At 39.6% G+C, this 26068-nt stretch overlaps 1 protein-coding gene across 1 annotated transcript in view; it reads left to right on the top strand.

The window, feature by feature from the left end:
• The window catches only part of LOC146001478 (T-box transcription factor TBX20-like), a 162080-nt gene that overhangs the window by 106781 nt on the left and 29231 nt on the right, over positions 1-26068 (top strand). Inside the window, exons 3-4 of the mRNA XM_083138842.1 lie at positions 6683-6956; positions 9491-9655. Coding sequence (XP_082994968.1) covers positions 6683-6956; positions 9491-9655 — 439 coding nt within the window. The remainder of the gene's footprint in view (positions 1-6682; positions 6957-9490; positions 9656-26068) is intronic.

Genomic DNA, 26068 nt, shown 5'->3' on the forward strand with positions numbered 1-26068 from the left:
TATCATCAACTATAGAAGAAGATAAATAGTATGCAAAAAACAACAGATGGCAGTTGTGAGGCAAGAGTGGTCTCCTTCCCATAAAACACTAGAATATTTCCTAGATTAGGTTTCTTCCTAGGTGAGAAATCGTTCGAATTTGGAAGAAAGAGTATGAAAAGTTCTCCTCACACATCAGCAACTGATACGCAGTATAATTTTCTTTTAATTCCACGGCGTCCTTTGCTAATTTATCACCTTTCGCCATGTTGTTTACATAGATTACGTCTTCTACGTGTATAAAATAGTCTACGTGTAGAATGTAGACTATCGTTGTTTACGCGTAGACGCACATCACTGCCGGGGCATCAGCATGAATGGGCGTTCAGTTGTTTGATGTCTCGTCTATTTTCTAATCCTAGTTCTCTTATTCTAAGTTGCTTTCCTGCCTCTTTAGACTAAATGCCACGGTTTATCTCGCCTATTTAATCCTCATTGTCTCGATTATAAGGAGGATAAGGGAAAGACACGTGCATTAATAGAGAAATAAACAAGGAAAACCGAAGCGATTTAAGATGAAATTGGCATTTTTGAAGACTTCCATGCGGCATATACTGAAAGTATAGTGGCGGCGATTGTGTTCCAAAACATGGGGGGCAAGGTGCTAAAACTGGGGGGGGGGGAAGACAGCTTCCTTTCCCTCGTGTTTAACATAGTGCGGAGGCAAAAGTTGCAACAAGTGGGGGACAACTGCCCTCACTTGCCACCCCCTCTAACCGCCGTCACTGACTGCACGTTGAAAATGGTTTCAATTTCCAGGTCGCCAACGTAAAGGATTCCATCCGGACAGATCGTGGGGAAGAATCGTTCAAGATGAAGCACCAACATTACTTTAAATAAAGAAATAGCACGCACAAGCAATTTAGTTGCATGCCATAAATGTGCAGGCCGCAATCTGAAATATCTCGTTGGCAATTTAGTCAAGTGGCATAATATGTATAGTAACTTAACTTCATTGTAAAATATCACGCGATTAATTTATTGGGGTTTCATAAAATGCAACTACATTCCGAAATATCACGCGAGAAATTTTGTGGAGTTGTCACATTATCTCTAACTTTATTCTGAAACGTCACGCAACGAGGTGTCATAACATCTAATTGATTCATTTTTCGTCAGAGTGACATTTTTATTAGGTGGTCTGTTTCTAGAATTCTTTTTTACGTAGCAAATCTGATTTTTCAAAGAGAATCATATAGACCCCGATTTATAGATGTGAAATATGTGCGCTGCTCTATTGTTGCTATTCGTGTGTAGACTTTAGTTCTGAATCTATATCAGTGGCTAATTCAGAGTTATGTCGGTGGGAACCCAGAATGGCTAGAAAATGATTAACTAAACGCTAGATTTAATTATCAATGTTTCGCATCACGGCAGTGTAACGTTTATCACTTGTTTCTCAATTTTTGAATATGAACATCTCTAACCATTACACATTTACATCTTACTTATACGGTTACAAGCATTGATGTGCCGTAGACTATAAGTTTACGTCTACATGCGTTGTCTACACGTAATCTGCGCGTATACTACAGTTTACATAGACTACGTAGACAATCTAAAGTGCATTGAAATTAATTTTCAAGGCTTTCATGAAAGGAAAGTGACATTTTCAACTACATTGGTTCCTAACGAAATGAAAAGAATCCTATTTACAACAAAATTTCTCTTCTCTTCTATTATCAACTATGGAAGAAAATAAATAGTATGCAAAAAACAACAACAGATGGCAGTCGTGAGGTAAGAGGGGTATTTTCCCCATAAAACACTAGAATATTTCCTATGTTAGGTTTCTTCCTAGGTGAGAAATTGTTCGAATTTGGAAGAAAGAGTATGAAAAGTTTTCTTCACACATCAGCAATTGATACGCAGTATAATTTTGTTTAAATTCCACGATGCCCTTTGCTAAGTTATCACCTTTCGCCCTGTTGCTTACGTAGATTACGTAATCTAAGTGTATACGTGTATAGTATACGTGTAGAATGTAGACTATCGTTGTTTACGCGTAGACGCACATCACTGGTTACAAGTCAACGTTGTGAACTTACCGTTGCTGGAATAAAATAGGATTTGAAAATGTTGAAAAATTGACGCAGACTAACAAAATTTTACAATATGATCATTTATTTCCATGGGTAGTCGGCATTTTGATCTCAAGACCTTTGGTTTTCGGAATGTGATAATCTCTATATACATTCTTATTCTCGATTGCATTTAAATGATATTTTCTGTTGCGAATAAAGGTGATTTCATACACAAGTTTATATAAATTTGATAAATTGAGCAACGTAACTGCTATTTTTATTCACACCTCATTCCTGCATTTCTCTACAAATCAAAAATTTCAATTAAGCAATTTAAAGTTGAACAGAATTGACCTTTCGTACGGGAACCATGCCCCAAAATGATATTTTTCTGTAATTTGTTAAAGGTTTAACACAATAAGATTACATTCTTTCTTTCACATTTTTCTTTCTGCTTTAAACTCCCAAACATACCAACACAACAACGAATATTCGTATTTTCAGCACAAGAGCTTTTTATCCAATATATATATAGCCCCAATCCCACCACTCACTCACTCACTGACATAAATGTTCTCCATGAAGGAAGCCCCGGAGGCGAAAAACGCCCGATTACGACCCCCCCTGAAATCGTCCCAAAAGACCGAGAAAATTAAAAAATCGCTCAATCGGCCCTTCCTTAAGGGTGAAAATGCCCTTTTTTCATGTCCTTAGCAACCGTTTCCACGGGCATTTTTTGCAGCACACATTGTTTCCTTCAATTCTTAATTGTCGAGATACATTATATTTCTCACAGATCAATAGAACACAGATGAATGAACTCATGGTTTTGAAAAGGTGCATGAAACAAGGGTGACATCTACATGATAAGACGTTTCAGCCCAGATACAATTACGTATATATTGTTATACTAAATGCGTAAATATCTACATCGTGCTTGTTTTAACTAAATATTTAGGGGGTATAATGACATGCAATTCCTTAGAGCTTGCCGTGCCTGTTGTTGTCCATGGAAACGGACGTTGCTAGGGAACTTAAAGAAAGTTTATTTTCACCCCGAAAACTACTGTAAGGGAATTATGCTAGACTTTTCGAATTTCAAAATACGAGCATCAGAATTTTATTACAGAGGCAAGGTAGGAATTTGAGGGGAATGACGGAAAACAGTTATTATCCAATTACGTTCAAAAATGTGAAAATAACAAAGTACGTAAATATTGCATTCTCAATTTAGTCGCTATTGAATTCGATTAAGTAAAACATCCAACTACTTATCTTGAAACGGTTATTACTTACTCAGTTCATTATTAAGAAAATAGACAATAATAGTTTGAATATTTGTACCTTATTAGAGCCCATACACACATAAAGTTACTTTCTAAACTTTTCAAATTAGCGAACTTGTAGACATGTTCCCCATCATCCAATACAACATACAGACATTTTCAAAGTCATTAAGATCATTGAGGAACCCCATCTAAAACATAATTGCGATCACAACGTGGCCGAAGGTCACGCATGCGAGCGTACAAGACGTGGCCAAAGGCCACGTCGACAGTACGCGAGTCCTTTACTATATTTGGGAAGTGCCTTACTAGTAATTATCAGATGACTATTCTAGGTTTCTCTAATGCTTAATAGAGAATGGGCTTGATATGGTAATGAGCTTCTGATAGACCCCCCTCAAGTTCAACGATAGTTCTTGAATGGTGAAAATATGATAAATTTAATGATATCAAGACAATACTCAAGTAGCGTGCATCTATTGTTAGAAATATACTGCAATGTTGCCACCACAAAAATATTTTCAATTTTAATCCACAAAATGATGTAGTGGTACGTAGTCCGTAAGGTATAACTTTATTCTATTCCCGCCAAACTCTTTACGTAATGGCAGCACGTGAACCAAGAGCCAATTGAATGCTTTCAGGTGTTAGCCAATTAGTTTTTGCGTTGGCGCGCTTGATAGTGGAGGGAAAATGTGGCGCGAAGAGAAAAGGATTATGTCTAATGAAATATAGAGAGTACAACCATCCATACTTTGTACTGATTGAGGCGGCGTTGAGGCTACAACGCTATAGACCGCTTCTGAGTATTTGAAACTCTACTCTTTTGCGTAGCTATCGCTAGGCAAACCACCGTTCCACATCAGATAGTGTTTTTTTCTTCTTTTCCAAAGCACAAGCCCTTTCATGGATCGGTGATGTACACGGCAGGAGTAAACTAATGCCTACAAGAGGTTTGAAAGCTGCTTCGTTAGACCACACAGCAACAAGCAGACGATAAAAAGGCTTCATTAGCATAATGGATGCCGGCATTGATAATACTTCCAGAGTTGACACCGTGGGGGTATTCCTTATTGGTTGTCCCTTGAAGGACACTTTCTACCGAGGTGTCCCATTGTTCCTGAAGCATCGCTAAGAAACTGTGCTTTCATTCAACATTTGCATCTTGGCGTTCCAGTCATTCCTGGCCACACAGGCAGCCATGTTCCAACACGATCTTGATCGAAATTGTTTCTATTGTCGCTGTCTATGCAGATTCTTGCGCACTATCCGGACGCAAGGGTCGGCAAATCTCTGTGATAAACTATCCGTGGATAAATTGCTGGGATTTTCCAGAAAGAACGTGACAATTCCTAAGTGACTGGCTGTCGACATGACATCCAAACAACGGCCAACAATGAAAATTGGCATTGTTCGTCTTCTTCCCTCGTGATCTTCCAAGGTGCAACAATAAGGTTTCCCAACGAGCCGTGGAAAGTATTGTTGGCATCGAACAAGCGAGAATCAGAAGTCGTAAGGACGGGACAAATATTCTGCCTATCATAGCACGAGGGGGTGATTATGAATGCTATATGCGGAAAGCCTATCTGAAAAGGGATTTGAAGGGACTGAAGGATGCCGACATCCACAAGCGGATGTATCAAGACTGGAAAGTCTTTTCCTGTAAAGCGATGCCGGGACAAATAAGCTTTTCCGTGTTCTAATTGCAGTGATTGGATAGGACGTAAAGCATGCTGGTTGTATAGATGTTTTTCCGATATCGTGAAAGGTCTTTTACGAAGCTGACAAGGTGACTGGAAGATAGTGGGCGCCCGAAGAAATTGAGAAAGCTTAAGAATTTGAATATAGCCTGGTTTCCTTACTATGTAGTACATATCTATGTTTCTCGTCCAGGAATCTTGGAAATGGTGTGGCGTTACAGGAGTGGAGCGCGGGTTGGTGGGGGAACCTCCCCTGAGATCTTCATTGATCTAAATTATGACTTCGCAACATCGAGAAAAAGTTTATTTCATTCATATTTCGTCCAATTTCCTCCTTACGTTTCTACGTGGCATGTCCCATAGTTTCGTTGTGGTCTGCATTGTTCAACCAGACACAACAGCTTAGCAATAGAGGGTTGGTACGTTCCTGGAAAGATTTCTGTCTTCCAGAGATACTTGATTGATTGATTGATTGATTTGTTGTTTTAAGTCCACTTTATGCACAGTAAGGCTAATCGGGACTGGACCTACAGTTTAAAGTGGAATCCGAACCACTTGTGCCTCCACCGGGTATCGAACCCGGGACCCCTTGATTACAAGGAGAAGACGCTACCACTGCGCCATCGGGGAGGCCCCAGAGATACTTGATTCAATTGACTAATCCAAAGGCGGTTTATGACAGAGGGTAAATCAACAAAGACACAATATTGCATCCACGCTTGGGTTCTCCTTCATTCTATCACCTCGCGGACTATAGCATTAACATAGCAAGTGGGATCCTTACAACTGAAGAGTCCACATCATAATGCTAACATCTTCGTTACACAACGCCAAGTTTTTCAGTAGAAGTATTATCGAAGATAGGGTAAACATGGGAAGATGGCCTAAGTTGCTCGTGTGGGAACCAGAGGAACGTAGCTTCAATTTATGAAATTTACAGGAGAGAGGGAAATAATGTATTCTTATCAATACGTATGACTCTCAAAATATTTGGACTTAAAAGAGACGAGGAGACAGGTGAGTGGAGAAGGTTACTTATAATGTCGAACTGTACAATTTGTATTCCTCTCCAGCTATTATTAGAATGATTAAATCAATAAGACTTAGGTGGGCAGGCCATGTGGCACGAATGGGAGAGGAAAGAAGGGTTTACAGGATTCCTATCGGAAACCTGATGGTAAGAGACCTGTAGGAAGGCCAACGTGAAGATGGAGGGATAATGTTGATATGGACCTAATGGAAATCGGTAAGGATGGAAAAGATTGGATTGACCTGGATAGGGACAGATGGAAGGCTTGTGTTGCGGCAGCCATAACCAAGGCTAGAGAGTTAGTTAGTCTTAAAAAGAATCAGTCAATTGGAAATACGTGACTACCTTACTGATAAGGATTAGAAGTGGAGGTATTACTCCAAAAAGAACTCTTCAAATGGGTCTATTTGAACAAAACTGTAAGAAAGCATTCTTGGAGTTACGTTCCTCTGGTTTTCATCCGACGAATTATAAAGTGCAAAAATGTTCTTGGAAAGATTTTGAAAGTAGATATTAATGTTTTTGTGACAATGTAACTGTGATTTTCATTTCCTGACATAGTGATTGCTGTTCTCACGTTCAATGATTTCTGCATTGTTGCAGGCGGATGTTCCCTACGCTGAGGGTGTCGTTCACGGGGTTGAGGCCGGAGCAGCGTTACGCCGTGCTCATGGACATCGTGCCCGTGGACAACAAAAGGTACCGCTACGCCTACCACCGGTCCTCGTGGCTGGTGGCGGGGAAGGCGGACCCCCCGGCCCCCTGCAGGCTGTACCTGCACCCCGACTCCCCCTTCACGGGGGAGCAGCTCAAGAAGCAGGTCGTCTCCTTCGAGAAGGTCAAACTCACCAACAACGAAATGGACAAGCATGGACATGTAAGTAGTATATCAAATCATTTTTCTCCATTCCATTTCAAGAATCTGATAAATATTGTCTGAAGAAGGAATTTTATATGGGTTCAGAGAAATGAATTATCTTGGTGGACTTTTTCAATTTTTCCCAACCCTTATCTCGAGACGCTACTTCATTGTTGCCAATAAAATTAAATAAGTATTTTTCAGATAGTATATATCGTAATTAAAAATTTCAAACAATGGATCAGGACAGAAATTCTCACTCAGTGTTCTGGTAAAATTAAAGAATTTTCTGTCCACTGCTTCTCGAGATAATCTTGAACGAAAACTACAAGGGAGAGTGAAATTAAAACCTTCATTTGTTTTTGTTTTTTATCTAGTCGATTTCTGTATGTAGGATTGCACAAGTTTGCTGCATTTTAGCACAGACCTATTGCTGATCTACATATATTATCAACTTTGAGTTAGTGTCTGCATACCTTAAGAAGAATAAGTCTTTGGAATCTATGTGCAGTCACTTATGAGCCACTGCGAAGGCCTTTCCACCCATCTGCCTGCGAACTGAGGCCATTGTCAAACTTTCTCCTCCATTAGTAAAAAGAGATATTGAATTTTCAGTTGCAGAGAAATTTCTGTAAGTTTTAGGCTGACAGAGGGAAAGAAACCACACCTCTTCACTGGTGCAAGAGTGTACAGGAGGCGTAGGGTTACCAGACGTCCGGTTTTTACCGGACGTGTCCAACATTTTAGCCTTATGTCCGCCGTCGGGAAGGAATTTGAAAAATATCATAAATGTCCTACATTTTGAGCGTCACGTAATTAATATTAATTAGGAAAAATACGTGTTTCAGCTAAACAAAGAGAAATTATGGAAGTTACAAGTCTATGGACTGCGCTTCCAAAGTCAATAGGGAGATTTCTTTTGATTCACTCATTGCCCAAAAAGAAAATAAAAGTTTCTGCTGGAACAAAAACTGAAGAAATTTATGAACAAAATATTGGGGCCACATTCTGATGATGCCAAGTTATTGAACTAGAAACTACCCTAGATGAAATTTCTGGAACCATTTTAAGTTACGGTAATTGCAGAATATTTGTTTGCCATTACAGGTCATAATAAGAGAGTACTTACCATCAGCACAACGGAGTCATGAGATTTTTTTTTTTTTTTTAAAAATGGCCCCTCTGAGAAATATCAGTTAATAAGAAATGTATTGTGTAGTATTGATTCAAATTTGGAAATTTTGCATTTGAGAATTCATTAAGAAATCATATTTTTAAAACCTGAAAAGTGTATATTTTGTATTACTTTCTAACACGTTCTGTATTATTTATTGCGAATGTTTTGTGTCCTACATTTTGGGACAGCATGTCCTACTTTTCCCTCATAGCGATGTGGTAACCCTAAGGAGGCGCCATCTTTAAAATAACAAAAATGGGGTTTTGAAGCTCATTTGATTAGTGTTGCAGTCCTTTGAGGTCGTTTTGCAAATAACAGTTGATAACTAATGTAAATTTGAGGTGTATATAGTCTGGACTTTTAAGGCTTTCATTTGACTCTTGTAATATTTCCTAAGTTTCCTTCCGGCTTGAGAAAATGGAGCACAATATCTTAGGAATGGGTGAAGAAGCACTGTTCGTAGGATAAAGAGCAAGATATTAAAGCAAACCTGCATGATCAACGGTAATCATAATGGAATTACAATTGTCAGATAAATTTTTGTTTAAATATTTGCTATTAGATGGTAATGTGATAATCTTATATTTCAAATACATAAGTGATAAAGTTTGCGAAATATTTTTGAACTTGTACTTCGTTCCGTATGTATTCAAAATACACTTTTATATTAAAATTGGCTTTCTCTCAATAAAAATAAACTCCTCATTGGCGAACTTACATATTTGCTCATGCTTGTCAAACTCCAAGCTTAGACATTCAATATAAATTTGACACGCAATATTAGGTTGGTGAATGAAGCGTGTCTTGTTAATACGAATGTCTTGCTATGCACGTGAACATCCTTTAAAAAAACTAAGTTGCTGACCAAGGCAGTTCGTCTGAGGAAGACCCTGATACGGGGTTTAAACGTTACCTGTTAAGTGTATTTTATCTTAATAAACTGCCTTGGTCAGCAACTTAGTGTTTTTAATATGGGAACAAGGCTTAATTATATTACCTTTAAAAAAGTGTAAGATAGCAATGTATAAATTGATAATTCAATGAAAAAGAAAAACAACAGCCTTCGCCAAATACATAAAATAAAAGTAACTTAACATTTGGCAATCAAAAATCTGTAGATGGCATCGAACTTTCACAGCGTATATAGAGAAATCAGTGTGGTAAACAACTTTTCTTTATGGGTCCCGGGTTCGATACCCGGTGGTGCACATAGTCGTTCGGATCCCACTTTAAACTGTAGGTCCAGTCCCGATTAGCTTATCTGTGCATAAATCGACTTAAAACAAACATGCTTTATCATAACGTGTTTATAATTTATTTATATTCTAAACTTCCATGACGCAAAAACTAACCACAACGCATTCTTCCATTCCAGCTTGTCCTGAACTCTATGCACAAGTACCAGCCTCGCATTCATCTCATCAAGAGGTCGGAGTCTGCAGGTTCGAGTCCCGTCACGGATCTCGAAGCAGAAGAATTCAAGACCTTCATTTTTCCTGAATCAGTATTTACTGCTGTCACAGCGTACCAGAATCAATTGGTGAGTACATGCATTTCTTGCACTAGTATTGTGTATGTTTATCTGCTATAATTTAATGCATTTTGCAGCAACCGCTTACGATTTTTGTTCTACACTTTCTGATTGATTGACTGAGTAAAGTAAGGTATTCATACAGCTACGGTTCACATACAGATCTTAGGGTTAGTTCACACAAGGCCATTTAAAAGCGCCACTTAGCAAAGCGTTTGTTGATGGTCTGCGTTGAGTTTCGTGAACGCTCGTTTCGATAAAGGAGCTACAAAAGATCCACCGATACCATTCATACTAGGATGAATGATGATTAAATGTTATTGTTCAAGAAACCCTCAACAGAACACCCATGTGGCCAGATTATGACATGACTCTGGACTCTGAGCCAGCAGTAGCGAGTTAGTGAGTCGACCACTGAACCAGTACCGCCACAAATGCTGCTGAATGGTGGTAGAGGCTTGTGTAGTAATATAGATGAAACCTACGAGTATTTTTCTTTATTTTCGTGATCATATTTTAACTTTTAAAAATACAACACCGCAGTCATTTGATTTTTTCGAGTTTTGGTTTTAAGTCTTTTTTATGCACAAGAAGGCTGATCGGGACTAGACCTACAGTTCAAAGAGGGATCCGAACCATTTATGCCTCCACCGGGTATCGAACCCGAGATTGGTTACAAGCTGACGACGTTACCACTACCCAATCGAGGAGGCCCAACGCCTCAGTCGTGAATGGACTGAGGATTTGCCTCAAAATATATCTTTTTTTTTTTGTTCCTTGGTAAGAACATTTAGTGTATTTAGTATATAAGTCGTATCAGGTAATTTCCGATAGTAATATTGCCTATTTTAGTCAAAACTACCTGCTTCGAAATGACTATAATGAGAAAATGATGAAAATCGGTTGAATGTTTATTCCTGTTAAAATTTCGAGTTTGTTTTGTTTCTTTTGATCATGTCCGTTAATTAATTCTATCACTTTGCGCTATCTCATTGTGCATAAATTGTGAATTATTGGAAGGGAAAATGCACCTGAAACAATTAAGCATAATGCATCACATCGGTCTACATACACATTCAATGGCAGAGCGAAGATCTAATCCATCATTCATTAGAGATCTTCCAATGCAGCATGTTTTGCTGACTGTATCAAGTAAAGAGACCGCACAGTACACTCTAAAATGCCTTTTTCCCTTCCCCATCCTTGGAAAGTACTCTAGTTCAGGGCATACACAATTGCTTTTGTTTTGCTGTCTATTGTTACCAATTTCAATCATAAGTGCCTAGAATACGGGAAAATGATGAGAAATCTGTTTATGTCCATCAATTTCAGTGCCTATTAAATTAGTATTTTTCCGATGCCTTTTTTGCCTGCCTATTTTGAGAGTTTTAAGTGCCTATCGATAGTCATGAATAAGGTGCAAAATTATGATCGGGAAAGTTAAAAAAAAAGGTTCTGAAATTATTTTCAAGAAGGTGCTGATACAATGTCTTTATTTATTCAATGCTCTTTTTTTTTTTTTTTTTTTGACCAAATGTGGTCGGGGGGTCATCACATGTGGGGAACCTGCTTCTTGTTTATTGATTCATTTACAGGTGTCGTTTATTTATTTGAATTACAACAATAAAAATTTAACAATCAACAATAACCATTCCTCTGCATCTGTCGCAAGAGGTTACATTTTCAACTGTTCCCCAAAATCCCAATACATACTATATTTAACAATACAAGACAATACATACATAAAGGTGGTAACTATTACCACTGGTTCTGAGAAGCCAGTCAGATTAGCTATTATAAATAGGGAAGTGCGATTCTATTGTATTTAGTTTTGATATTCCCAATTTGTTGAATCAAAGGATTGGGATGAGTAGCTAATTTGTCCCATAATTTAGATCGATGGTAACTAAGTACATCTTTAACATATAACATTTCTAAATCTTCATGTAACTGCACAATAGTAGTTAGCCGAGGATAACCCCCTATTGAACGAAGTACACCATTTTGAATTCGCTGGATTTTATTCAGGTGCGTATGTGCGGCCTGCATCCATACGGCACCTGCATATGTTAAAATGGGACGAACCATCATCGCATATAAATGTAATTTTGAAGTGATGGCCAAAACTGGACATGCTCTCTTTCTCTGTGCCTTATGTATATAATTCGCGCGGACCGCAGAGAGAACTGTCGTTCTGCCGAATAGGTTTTGTCGAAGTTTGTGCTTTCTTTCGCGGGTTTTGCTACATTATCTTGGGAACTTTTGCGGGCTGCAATGATTATATTATACCATTTTATAGTTCTCGTTCTGCTCTACAAGATGAGACTATAGGATTTTATGTAGCTGCTCAAGAAGAGTGAAAATCATTTATTTTTCTGTCCATTTTTTAAGGAAAAAGGTGCTGTAAAGGCAGTAAAAAGGGGATAAATGTGCTAATCTCACGAAAAGGTGCAAAAAGTTGCAACAAAATGTGTTCATTTTACTTGATTTCATGTCCTGAAATACAAATCTCAAACGACCGGTATCAAAACAGCTATATTTTTGGAAGGATGCTGCACCTTAAAATGCGTTCACTAGTCATGAAATATTAAATCCCCAGAACATAGAGGAAAAAACCACACCCGTTTACTTCAAAAACAAAAAAACATTTAACACTTGCTTTGCTTTCCCATAAATGCCCGCGGGAGGATGAAACTTCTGAACCCAGTAGTCCCAGCTTCTAAACATCTCATGACGCATAATCTCGACGCCAGATCTCCCGGCGAAATCGTTAATTCCGGATTCTGTCGGCCAGCAATTCGAGGCCGCGATTGGTGGCATCGGGGAAACACTTCGAAATCCCAACCTTGTCCGCTAATCTCCGGCGTAATAGTCCGGGCGAAATTGTTCCGGAAAGTAATTACAATTTCCCTTCCATGCAATGATTAATTTGTTTGCGCGACCGCTGTTTGTTATTAGTGCGACTTCCCCCCCGCCGCCCGCTAATGTTATTACATGTTTTGTGCTGCTGCGGGTTTCAACATCCCAATCCTGGCTTCCGGTACCCGGAATATTTCTGCACATTGAAGCGTGTTCCGGTAATCCGGACGCTAAGCACCCAATTAACAGTACTAGAGACGCGGCACTGCAAAACCTCACCCTATTGGCGGTGGTGGGCGCTCTAGAAATATCCCTCCGCGCTGTGTGGAGAGTCGATTTCGAAGCCAAAACTTGTTAAAGTCCATTCAGTTACCATGGTACAGTCACGAACACTTCTGGGTTGCTGTAACTCCATTAACTTTCAATGTCCGTGACTGTACAACCTTCCATCCACAAGCAATGTGAATGGTGAAAAAAAATATCTGCATTTATACAACTTATTGCAAATGGGCCAGCCTCCGTTGCGGAGTGGTTAGCACATCGAATCCCGGCCTGGGCATGGTATTCTTCGTGACTGTCACTTCATCAATTTCATCATATCATCACTCATCCTCGATTAGCCAAAAGTGGCGAAACCAAACCAATCAATCAATTTATGCAAACGGACGCTTAAGACACTATGAAAAACTTGACGGTGATGACACCGTAAGAATTTCCATTGTTATAAGTTACCGTCAAATTGACAATATTCTACCGTTAAAATTTAACAGTTTGCCTGTTAATTTACAAAAACGGGACACAACCGTTTTTCAAATTTAAATTTTTTAAAATGTTATCATGCAATGATTATAAATTGAAGTTGCGTATACTAGACCTATAACTATATATTTTTAAAACAGCCATTGAAATTATTTTAATTACTTAAACTAGATAATAACCGTCAATTCTTGAAAAACGGTTATGGTAATTTATTTACGGTAATTGGATGGCAGCGGAAATTGACGGTCTCAGACCGTCATTTCTTAAGTCAGTTTTTACATTGTACTGACGTTTCAACGTTAGTTCATTCTGCAGTATTTTCACAGTAAATGAGACACTTAAAACACAGAATATAACCTCTAAACTAAAAATACCGTGCATGACACACTAGTACTGAAACATTTATTATTATCATAAGGGGAGCAGATTGATACTAAGAACGTCAATAAATTTGCATAAAAGTACATAAAGTTTACTATTCAAGTAACAATTTGTACTGCCACCGGAGGGTAGCTCATGCAAAAATGATAACCGATTGTTGTTGCTGTGAATGGTGTCGTTCGTTTTCTTTACAGTTGAACAACTGTAATTTTACAATGACGTCACTGCCGTAACAGTTGCCGGGTAAGTTCACAGTGAGATTACGGCTAATTTTTTACAGTGTAGGAATTTGTATTTTATTGACCTATTTTTTGTCTATTTCATCCATTACAATTACATACTGCTTCTTATTATTTGTATTATTACGTCACTTTTCTGCACTTAAGGCTAATCGTGACGATGAGTGATGATATGATGAAATTGATGAATTGACACAATGAACACCCATGCTCAGACCGGGATTCGAACCCGGGACTCCTCTCGTCGTAGCGCGCTGTGCTAACCACTTCAAGGTTTATGATGCATAACGAAATATATGTAACGCCCTACAGGCCTATATATTACATGAGACAAATGAATAACTTGAAAGTCCGACAAAAATAACAAGACAGACTGTACACAGCTCAAATTTACCTGAGGTATCAACTGTTATTTAAAAGACAATCTCATGGCTGCAACACTGATCAAGTGAGCTTCAAAACGCCATTTTTGTTATTTTAAAGATGGCGCCTCCTATACACACTTGCACCATTGAGGAGGAGTGGCTTCTTGCCCTCCGTCAGCCTAAAACTTACAGAATTTTCTCGGAAAATGAAAATTCAATATCTCTGAGCATTATTACCACACCAGCAAGTTTACTAATGGAGAAGAAAGTTCGACAATGGTCTCAGTTCGCAGGCAGATGGTGGAAAAGCCTTCGCAGTGGTTGCACGTGGACTTCAAAGACATTCTTCTTTAAGTATACAAGCACTAACTCAAAGTTGCTGCTAAAATGCAGCAAACATGTGCAACACTACGTACAGAAATCTACTATAATAGATAAGAAACAAAAACAAATTAACGTTTTCACTTCACTCTCCCTTGTATAAAGACTCACTACTTTTAATTTAAGTATCATTTGTGCACAGTAAAGGGGTAGATCATCAATATTGTGCATTCTTTGACATCGGGCAGCTCGTCAACGTGGTAATTAGCTGTGAAGTCAAGCAACTTGGATGCGACGCACGGTTTATGCGTACATGTGCGTGTGTGGTCTATAAGTGAGTGGGAGCCTCTTCTGCTAGGTGTAAATTTAGAGTCCCTCTGTCTTCCCTTGGAGAAGAGTCGCAGGTGATTGACGATGTTGACGACAGATGCGCAATCATTCAATTTACAGCTCGGGCTATTCGTAAATCATAGTTTGACGTGGTGGTTGAGGCAGCGTGGTGTCATGTGCGCGTGTGTGTTCATTTCCAGATCGAGGTCTGCTGAGAATTTCGATTTGATGGTTTCCCTGCGCACTGTAAACAGTTGACGAGACAAATGACGGTCCATCGTAAAAACAAAAATACCATGACATCTTGTAAAGTAAAAACATAGGCCTACATTGCATTGTTAATATAGCTGAAGTCATTTTAACGGCTCAGTTTTTTAAAATATATTTATAGTGCACGTTTCTGCAATTTATAATTATTGGCTATCTTTATGAATTATATTAAAATATTCAAATTTTAAATAAATAAAAACGGTTCTCTCCCGTTTCTGCAAATTTTAACCATATAATATAACAGTAAATTTTACGGTAACTTTTAACGTGTCAAAAAGTGACAGTCTGAGACCGTTAATTTCTGCTGTCATGAAACTACTAACAAATGACCATGACCGTTTTGAAGTATTAAAAGTCATTAACCTAATTAATTTAATTTCATGATTCAGTTTTTAAAAATATATTGATAGTACACGTAACTGTAATTTATAATCATTATCTGTCTTTATGCATTATAAAATATTAAAATTTAAATTTCAAAAAACGGTTATGTCTCGTCTATGTTAAATAACAGGCAGATTGTTAACGGTAAAATATTGTAAATTTTTCAACAGTAGAACATTCACTCGAAATGAAAAATTGTGCTAGGCCTATAACACTGCAGGAAATTAACTTCTATTTGAACAATACGACCAGTGGCGTACCAAAGGGATGGGGAGTCATAGCCCGCCCACCTTCCATTTGGTCCAGTACGTATGAAAAAAAAAAAAAAAAGACGTGAAAGGTGGTAAAATGACGACTGACTTCTACTAAAATGTATACATAACCCTCTTTTTCGAAAATCCAGGGCATGCCACTGAACACGACAGCACGAGATCGAGGCAGAAAGATGGAAAAATAGCATGACTGCCATTCTATCGCAGCTAGGAGTCGACCATAATTTCCACTGCCATCTAACAAAGAACGGTTGTCCTTGTCCCGTTTTTGTACAATAACAGACAGACTGTTAAATTTTAACGGTAAAATATTGTACATTTTACGACAACTTTGAACAGTGCAGGGTATTTGACGCTCATGTTTGTTCGTTCGGGGCCTCCACGATGTCGTAGAGGTAAGATTTTTGCCTTGTAATCAACGGGTCCCGGGTTCGAACCCAGTGGAGACACATGCACAGATTCGAAGCAGGGTTGTACAATTAGGCGTAAAAAAACATTTCTACCGTAAATTAAGCGTATAATACGTACAAAACGTAAACTACGTAAAAAAACGGGAATCAAACAAAGAAAATATATAAGAAAACATGTTTTTTGCGAAGATTATTGTTATGTATGGTAGTTGGCAGTGGTAGAAAACAAAAAAGGCTTTAAAAAATTATTTCCGAATACGCGCTTATATTCGAATTTTACAAGCTGACATATTCACATTCACATCATTATTAGCCTGTAAAATAATAATAAAATAAGCATGAAAGAGGATGCTGAAATTTAAAATCAATGACGTATTTAGGGAGTTCAGGCCCCCCCCCCCCGAAAGACTTACAACGTACTTAAATAAAATAACGAAAATGTAATTTTCAGTACTCGAGTGAACTCTAAACGATGGTTATTAATTTCCTATGGACTTGGAAGGCAAGGGTTATTATGATATTTAGCTATTATTATTATACTAGCATTATCCTGCTTTGAAGGACAGAACCAAGGAAGATTTATGCACACTATTACTCATGATAATATGCATAAAATATTAATCAGGAACTTTACTTTTCGTCAACTGGATCTAACATTATTTCTATTGTTAGATAAATATTCAATTCCTTATCTATTTGGCATTAATTTCCTTGTTTTTACACAAATTCTGGCGATCTTAAGTATATATCTTAAGATAATAAATGCATGATAACATTTTTTTTTACTGATCCATGTAATAATAAAAATGCAATATTAATAAATTTACATATTTTAATGAATTTTTAATTTAATTATGACTTAATTATATTAATTTAAACATATTATTATTATTATTATTGAGACACTTGGTTCGGACGGACTAGATACGTGCCTGTTTAAAATGTAATATAATTAAAGTAGTTCGTACATTACTAATTTACGAAAGAAAGTAAGTTCTTTATATGTGTAAAAATCTGGTTTTCTACACGAAGTATATTACTAGTAAATTATGTGTAATTTAGCCTACATATAAAATGTAACGAGTAAATTACTTTAATGAGTAAATTACTCATAACTAAAACGTTCTTATAGCCTGAGGTGCGGTCGAAATGTATACATCGTAAAAGCAGCACAATTCAATCTGCTCGATAACCGAACACTTTATTTGGCAGCTGCACAAGACAGTTCTGGACCAGGAGCTGATGATAGTGACATCTGGCTTCAGGTTGCTAAAACTTATTCGTAGTTTATGATCAATAATGCTAACAGGTTCGTGATTTCAAGCATCAATCTTCTTGACCGTTAGTAGCTGTGCATGTAACCAATGATGCATATCTTTCGTTTGAGTTATGATCGGGTGGGCGTGACTTTGTATCTCAGCTTTTCCCCCGCGCGGTGCATTACTTTGCATACAAGGACACGTGGGACGCGAGGGACCCTGATTCGTACAAGTGTTTATCTGGGGAGTGCAAATGAGATTCTCCATGCTTTTGTTCTTTGGAAGAAAAGTCGGATCTTCGAAGGAATCTGAATGGAAACAAAGACGGATTACCTCCTCTTCGCTGGGCGGCGTCTTTAGATCTCTTGCGACTTAAGGTGCTCTTTTCCACTGGTCTGAAGCACAAGTCTGGCCTTATGATCATTACATGGTCACATTTATCTCAACAACGAGTAGAGCGAGAAACTTCCAAGTTGATATGAACACTGTGAAAGTGTTGCTCTAGCCAATCATTGTTCAATATTTTCCTTAACAGTGTCGAGTAAGCTATATTTCTAAGTTAAAAATCGAATTACCTTTCACCATATCTCCTTTTTTTCATTTTACTATGGTTCGTATCCAGAAGTAATAACTCGTGGCGCAGCAACCGAGAAGTGGGAGACCATCCAACCAGTTACGGAGCGACGTGTGGTCAGTACGACGAACCCCCAGTCGTCGTTGTAGGTCTCCATGACCGGGTTACGCTACTCACTCGTAGCTCCCCAATTCCTTCACGATGGTGGGTTCCATGCACAGGCTAAATCTCAGGAGAAAAGTTGTTACGCTTCCCTCAGGAGACTCGAACCTGTGCGAGTCCCTTAGCCAGATCCCAAAGCATGACGCCTAACATCCCACGGAGACATGTTACAAATCATAGGGAGAAATTATACAACTTCCAGAAAAGAATTGGGGATAGTTATATTCAGTGTATCTTCAGTCCCATTTGAAACAAACACATATCCAACATCGTCATACACGGTAAAGGAAATTAGGGCAAAACGTTTTGAGCAAAATGGGCTTACCACCCACCGAAACTACAGTAAAACCTCGTTAATCCGGACTAATGGGGGGATAAGTTTTCCGGATTAACTGAAATAACCTAAAAGAACTGTAGAAAGTGCATTAAAACTCCGTTTCTAGCAACAAAACACGTTTGTTAAGGTGTATTTAAAGGGCATAGGCCTAAATACACTTACAGTACAGTACAATGTTTGCGGGAAACAGAATTTCATCAGTGGTTGACTGCCTTTTCTTTTGGAAGTTCTCTTGTTCACTTCTAGCCACATTTAAAACCTTGCATTCTGCTTTTTTTTTGCCTGTCCGGATTAAGCGAAGTCCGGCTTATCGGGGTTCGTTTTACTGTATTGAGAATATCAAGACGACAGCGAAGGCAAACCACACAAGGATTCACGTGAATCCTCTAGAAAGAATTCAAAGCCGATATATTTTTTCATAATTTGGAATTTCATGGTGGTTTTTTGAAAGAAGTGGAATTTTCGTGAAATTTTCAAAACCTACAAAATATGTGAACTACTGCATAGTACTGCATTGGTATGATTGTAGCAAATTCTCACGTAATGTTCACCTCAAGTCTTGTGCTTAGAAGTGACTCTCACACGCATACAAGCACACCATTAAATTGGCAATAAGAATATTCCCGACCTCCACTTCGTATCAGATCACATTACAGCTTCATTTGAAAACCTGTACCGGTTACACATTCGAAACATTTTAATCATACTGTAGAGGAGTGAAGAACTGACAAGAACTGACGCGGACATACTCTCAATTTAGCATCCACCACCCATTCCTGTGAGAGGATCAGCTCATTCATGGTCTTTTGATTCTCATTATATTGCAGCACTGTCAGGGGGATGTCAAGGAGGGAACGGATGTCATAAACAAGTTGGCAACTCACCTTGTAATCCTTTCTTCTTCCATTAACTTGTCCCCTACGTTCCTCCGCGTATCTGTGTCGCATTCTTCAGGTATTTCAGCTCTTCCTTGCTTGCGGAGTATGGGAGTATGTTAATGTCATATGAGCTCGAGGGTTTGTAGAACAAGGGTTCCACGTATCGCTCCATCTCATCGAATCTTGTCTTGCTTTCTTGAGTCCTGAACCCTCAAGGGGTGAGTTTTCCTGGGATCAATGGAATTCTTCAGAGGCTCATCTTGTGGATGACATGTCTTGAAACGTAAGAAAAAAGGGTGTCCTGTCGTTCTTCCATAAAGAGGATTATATCCTGACGTTTCCCTAAATCTTGAAGTTCCTTTCAAGAAAGACCATTGCTCTAGATAACTTTGAAGTGAGTCTAGGGGCATGTAAACTGATAGCCCTGAGAAGCGTACATACTGTATACCCATAGCTAGTGGCGGGTGAATGATTTCTATTTTGGGGGGTACAAACTTCAACCTTCACACACAGGTATGCATGTAAATAGACCCTGCATAAGTATAAACATGAACCATTCCCATTTGAAACAGGCTATATAGTTCTCAATTTTTAAAGTATCAATTTGTAAAACTCTATTCTGCCAATGAAAAAGTCACACAACAATTTTGAATTTGTTATATTTCTTTATATGCCTATTAGAAAGATAGTTTTCAACATTTCTCGTTTTGCGCTTATTTTAAATGGTTTTCACTTTCTGAAAAACATTTCCGATAGCATAGATGAAATAAGGCAACCGGTAGCACAGTGTGCTGTTTTCAATTGTTTTGAGTAATGTGGACAAAATAACTTGTTTTTTTGTTTGAATCTTTGAACGGTATCATCTTGCGTCTGTTAAATATATAATTATTTGAGAGGGAGTACAAAGGGTAACATTTGGATCAAATGATTTAGGGGGGACAATGTACGCCTGTATAACTCCTCTGCGTCACTCTCAGTACTTTCCAAAGACTGGTGACACAAACCATAGCCCGATATCTTTCCAGCCTGGGCGCTCGGCCAGTCCGCTTGTTATTGATAGAACTTACAATTTCTGCCGCTACTCATACAACGGCGCTAAAAGCCGATCCATCCGTTCCTACTGATCTACAGCAAATGAACGTATGATTCAGAGGTCTGTGATTTAAATATTTATCGTAGGTCCAGTGGCGTAGCGGGCAATGTACAAACATTACATCAATTTTTTTTTTTTTTTGAAAGATCAGGAAGTGTAACAGAACAGGCCATTTTGGTATGGAGGGGTGCATTTGCATTTGGCACCGCTACACGGTGAACGCTGTCAAGTCGTGTGAGGGAACCAACGATTCGCCCTTTTGCCTTGTCCTTATGCGGTAACAGCGCTTGTGCCCAGACGCCTAATCTCGTAACCAGTGGCGTATGATGAGTCCAAAACCAGGACTAGCTCACTACGACACGTGGTCCTAGGCGGAGAAGAGAAGACTATAGACTCGCATAAACCCTCGGTATGAGTGGTCAGACACTCCCATCTTGCTCACTCTTGACTTGTTCAAGGAAGCCACGTTACCATCCCAACGGCAGCCAGGTTGCAAGCTTCTAAGAATTCGGTTGCCAACTCCTAAGAATTCAGGTTGCCAACTTCAAAATCAGAATTATTTACTCATTCAAATGAGTAAATTTATTCACAGTTTGTAATCGATTTTTCGTATGTCTTTTACTCTCCAGATTTCAGGCGTCGCAGATTACCTAGTTGACCTAGAATATACGCTCCTGCTCGTAACCTTTGCTATAGCTCCCCCCTCCCCTTTTGCAAAGAATAACGGATCCAGTAGTTCGTTACCTTTCATCCAGATTTTCTCCCTAATCTTGCAAGGTACGGCTACCCCAGCTACCGGAAGATTCCCGAGGCATTTCCTCATCCAGCTCCACCTGTCTCAACCAAGCGCGCGATTCCGTTCCTTGCAACCAATCTGACGTGCGAACCGATTAGAATGGAGCTTCGCCTTTGCTGACAGATTCCCATGGCTCAGGACAGTTCGGGGTCACGTGTTAACCTCATGCGGAACTTCGAACGGACGATCAACACGCAAGTGTCATTCAGATGTCGGCTGGATTTCAGGAACCACGGGACCATGGGAAAGGGATCGCCTGGAACGATTAAATGGCGTCTTTCTCCCATTGTTGTTACGCTCAACGTCGACTTCTGAATAATTAACTTCTGTCACTCTGAAACAATAAAAATACCTTGGTTTCTCTCTCTCCTCTTCTTTGCAAGGATGGACACGATATCTCGGGAACTGACCAGAGTAGGGAAACGGCCAGGGCCTTGGGTTTGCTATGTCCCAATTATCCGGATTTGTGCTGTACGTCATGATGACGATTCAAATCTTATTCGGAATAGCTGCTCCTAGATTACTTTATGCACATAAAGGCTCACCGTGACTGGATCTGCAAAATACGGTGAGATCTGAACAGGAGCGTTGGCACAACGTGGAAGAGGATGGGATACCGTGAGATTTCCTTTGCCACACCCTTTTGCCTACCCAATCAGACTGCAGGAGAAACTTTCGAAATAATTTATATTGGAGCAAGAAACACTTAGACACATAGAGGGAGGAAGAAATGCATAGCGAGGTAAGAAAGAAATACAGAGAAACAAACCAAGAAATAAAGGAAAAGATAGATTAGGATAGAGTAAGGAAGGAAGTGAGAGATAGGGAGAAACAGTTGAAGAAAGAGATAATTAGATAAACAGGGGAAGAAAGAGATACGTAGATAAACAGAGGAAGAAATGAATAATTTGACAAACAGGAGAAGCAAGAGACAAACAAAGGAAGAGAGACATAAGTAAATAAACCGGTAAAGAAAGAGATACGTAGATACAAGGTAAGAAGAATTATATAAACAGGGAAAAAGAAATAAGTAGTTACACAAGGGAAGAAAGAGATAAGTAGATAAACAGCAGGCGAAGGAGATAGATAAACAGGGGAAGAAAGAGATAAGTAGATAAGGAGACGAAGAAAGAAAAGAAAGCAAGTGAGAAAGAAAGAGAGTAAAGAAGATAGAATGAGAGAAAAATGAAACGATATTAATAGTCATGACCACTCAAGCAGAGTCCACATGTGCCCTCAGAAGCAATATCTATGCCTTCGCAAAATAAGCGAACTACATGCTTCTAAGTGATGTAAAGATACAACACTAGCGCCACTGTCCCCCAGGCCAGAAGTAAAGTTAGCGCGTATATCAGTAGGCGGATTTCAGTTGCTCAATTCTACTTAAAACTGTAGATTCGGTCTCAAGAAAGTAAAGTTTGTTGGTTTCGCCTTCAAGGAAACCCAGATCCAGCTGCTATGAGCCATTATATATTTAAAATACTATGAAACTACACTTTATACTCTTAATTACAAACAGTTGAAACGAATAATGTATGCAAAACGCATAACATTACATTAAACTCATTTAATTTAAGTGCACACACGCGAATGCGAGAGCGCACAAACTTACTTTTCGACCGCGCCTCGTATTTTTGGAAAAAACAAATGTGCTGATGCTCGCCGGCTTAAGATATGCCAGGAGTCCAACGATGTGGAAAGCTTCTTGTCACACGAAGGGCAAAAGTTAAACTTATCCCGAGCCACATTACGCGGTTTTCTTCAGTTCATGTAGAAGCTCAATGGACCGCCAAACAGAATATTTATTGCCACGGGGAAAATTCCCCGTCGGTAGCTTTAGCCAATTAAAAAGATTGAAGTCGCAGGGAGAGAGGGTATAAAGGTTTGCTTGTTAAGAGAGGAAAACCTCCCCTCAATTACTTTGCAGGCTTCCCGACAATTTACCCATAATGACTCCCGTGTCCATACCTTTTGCATCGTTTGCTGCAACACTTTTGGATCACACTTCCACACGGCGTTTCTTAATGGTGAACAGGGCGGCATCTAGCTGGCAGAGAGAGCAATTAAGTTCTTATTAAAAGACACACTCACACCGCGAGGTGAGAAAATAGAGTGCCGGGTCGTATATCAAAACAAACTCACTGTGAATGACCGTCGTCATCCGTGGAAGAAGAAGCCAGCTTGAATACAAGCATTTCTTTGTTCACCCTCTTCTGACTGTTTGACGTTTGCACAGACTGTGCAACCAATTCATTTCCCGCTTGAGGAATCGTCGACATATGTTAAACCTAAGGACAAAAGTACGAACGAAAAAGCAGGAGGAAGCGATGAAGATCCGAAGATGAGAAAGCTTAGCGCCCACTAAGACGCGGAGAAACGCGGAAACAGAAAGATTAGCGCCAACTGAGAAGAAAGCTTAGCGCCCACTGAGAAGAAAGCTTAGCGCCCACTGAGACGCGTAGAAAGCAGAAACAGAAAGCTTAGCGTCCACTGAGATGCGGAAACAGAAAGATTAGCGCCAACTGAGAAGAAAGCTTAGCGCCCACTGAGACGCGTAGAAAGCGGAAACAGAAAGCTTAGCGCCCACTGAGACGCGGAGAAACGCGGAAACAGAAAGATTAGCGCCAACTGAGAAGAAAGCTTAGCGCCCACCGAGACGCGTAGAACGCGGAAACAGAAAGCTTAGCGCCCACTGAGACGCGGAGAAACGCGGAAACAGAAAGCTTAGCGCCCACTGAGACGCGGAGAAACGCGGAAACAGAAAGCTTAGCGCCCACTGAGACGCGGAAACAGAAAGATTAGCGCCCACTGAGAAGAAAGCTTAGCGCCCACTGAGACGCGTAGAACGCGGAAACAGAAAGCTTAGCGCCCACTGAGACGAAAAGAAACGCGGAAACAGAAAGATTAGCGCCCACTGAGATGCGGAGAAACAGAAAGCATATCGCCCACTGAGACGCGGAGAACGCGGAAACAGAAAGCTTAGCGCCCACTGAGACGCGGAAACAGAAAACTTAGCGCCCACTGAGACACGGAGAAACGCGGAAACAGAAAGCTTTGCCCCCACTGAGACGCGGCGAAACGCAGAAACAGAATGCAACAGATCCGTTTCCGGCATAACCTGCAGACTTTTGGCACGGAAATTCTCGCTTCGGTTCCGCGCGTTTCCCTGTAGTGGACGTTACACCATTTGATTTCAACAGAAGCAAACAATAGAAGTTCCGTTGCCACGTTTCTCCGCGTTTCACTGGACGCATGAAAATCTGTGCTTTTCCGGAATAACGTTAGCTGTCTGAATTCGATGTAAGGTATCCCCTTCCCTTCTCCCAACAAATCTTCTTTCTTTCTCTTCTTCTTCTTCTTCTTCCTGCTGCAAGTGTCAACCTTCGTTGGCTTCCCCTCGAAGACGTTCCGCGCCATGCGGAGGCAAAAGCAAACATAAATAATAGTTTTTAAATGAGACAGGACGGGTTCACAGGAGGCGCTGGTGTGGAAGTGGGGGGAGGGGAGCAGGGTGGTGTGAGGAGGGGAGGTTTAGGTGCAATATGTTAAAGGGGAAATTCCTGGGATGCTCCTGTCGACGGAGCAGACTCTTGGCTACCAGATATTGGATGCAATGTTGCCAACTAGGTTCTGGAGGGGAAAAGAAACACGGATTGTCCTGATGAGACCCATAAGTGGTTATGTGTAGTGGCTGAAATGTTGTGTTGGATATGAAGCGTTAGTCACTGACGGACATTTTAAAACAGTTTCAAAAAGTGTTGTGGCTTTAAGAGTGAAATGCAGATGTTACATCAACATGCAGTGGCGCAACCACAGGGGGTGAGGCTGGGGGGACATTGCCCCTCAACCTTGGACGGAAACGAATTCTAGAGGGGCAAGGGGGCAAACATTGGCGGCCAACGGTACCTGCAGGGGGCAATTACCGCACCCAATTTCAAATTTTATGTAAAATAAAAATACTTTTCGTAAAATTTTCTTGCTCGCTTCGCATTGTAAATTACCAGAGAGGGATAGAAGTGAAATTAATTGATTTTGTCTTAAATACATAAGCAATTGGTTTGAGGAAAGAGAGCATGCACATTTGTGTAATTTTTGCTGTTCGTTTATGAATTGATTGTGTAATGTATTTAAATAATATAGGCTATGTTGTGTATATAAACTTTGAATACATAATTTAGTATTGGCACGTTACATATATATTTTTTTATTTTACGTCGCTACATATTGCATATGTGTGAAACGTATACTATCGTGCATGAACCTTATACAGCGTGTTCCGTTCAAACCCCCCACATTCCAATCTATCATTGCTAAAGGGTTATGAAACATAATGGAATGCGAGTGGTACTAGACGAAAGAGAAACTCAATGTTATTGCATGACCTCGAAGTTCACCGTTCTCTCACTATGCAGCGCCACAATCGCATAAAGCACAATGGCGATTCCGCAGCAGCGCGCACAATCTGTATTTTGGTATGCAGAGACCAAATCAATCATTACAGTGCAAAGGAATTATCGGAGAGAATATGGAGATGAAGCACAACTCTGACAGATGGAATGTGGCCTCGTCTGGAAACAACACTTTTCCAAGAAGTTGAGGATTCCTGTCCATACGATCCAGCATTTCACTAGCGAATTTCTGTCGTTGTGGCTTATCATTTGGCTTCAATTGTTGAACAATTTGCACCTTGTAATGGTACAAATGAAGCCAAAAACTTCGCACATCATGCCTAA

This window comes from Lepisma saccharinum, chromosome 17 (assembly GCF_977018435.1).
Source record: "Lepisma saccharinum chromosome 17, izLepSacc3.1, whole genome shotgun sequence".
Lineage (NCBI taxonomy): Eukaryota > Metazoa > Arthropoda > Insecta > Zygentoma > Lepismatidae > Lepisma > Lepisma saccharinum.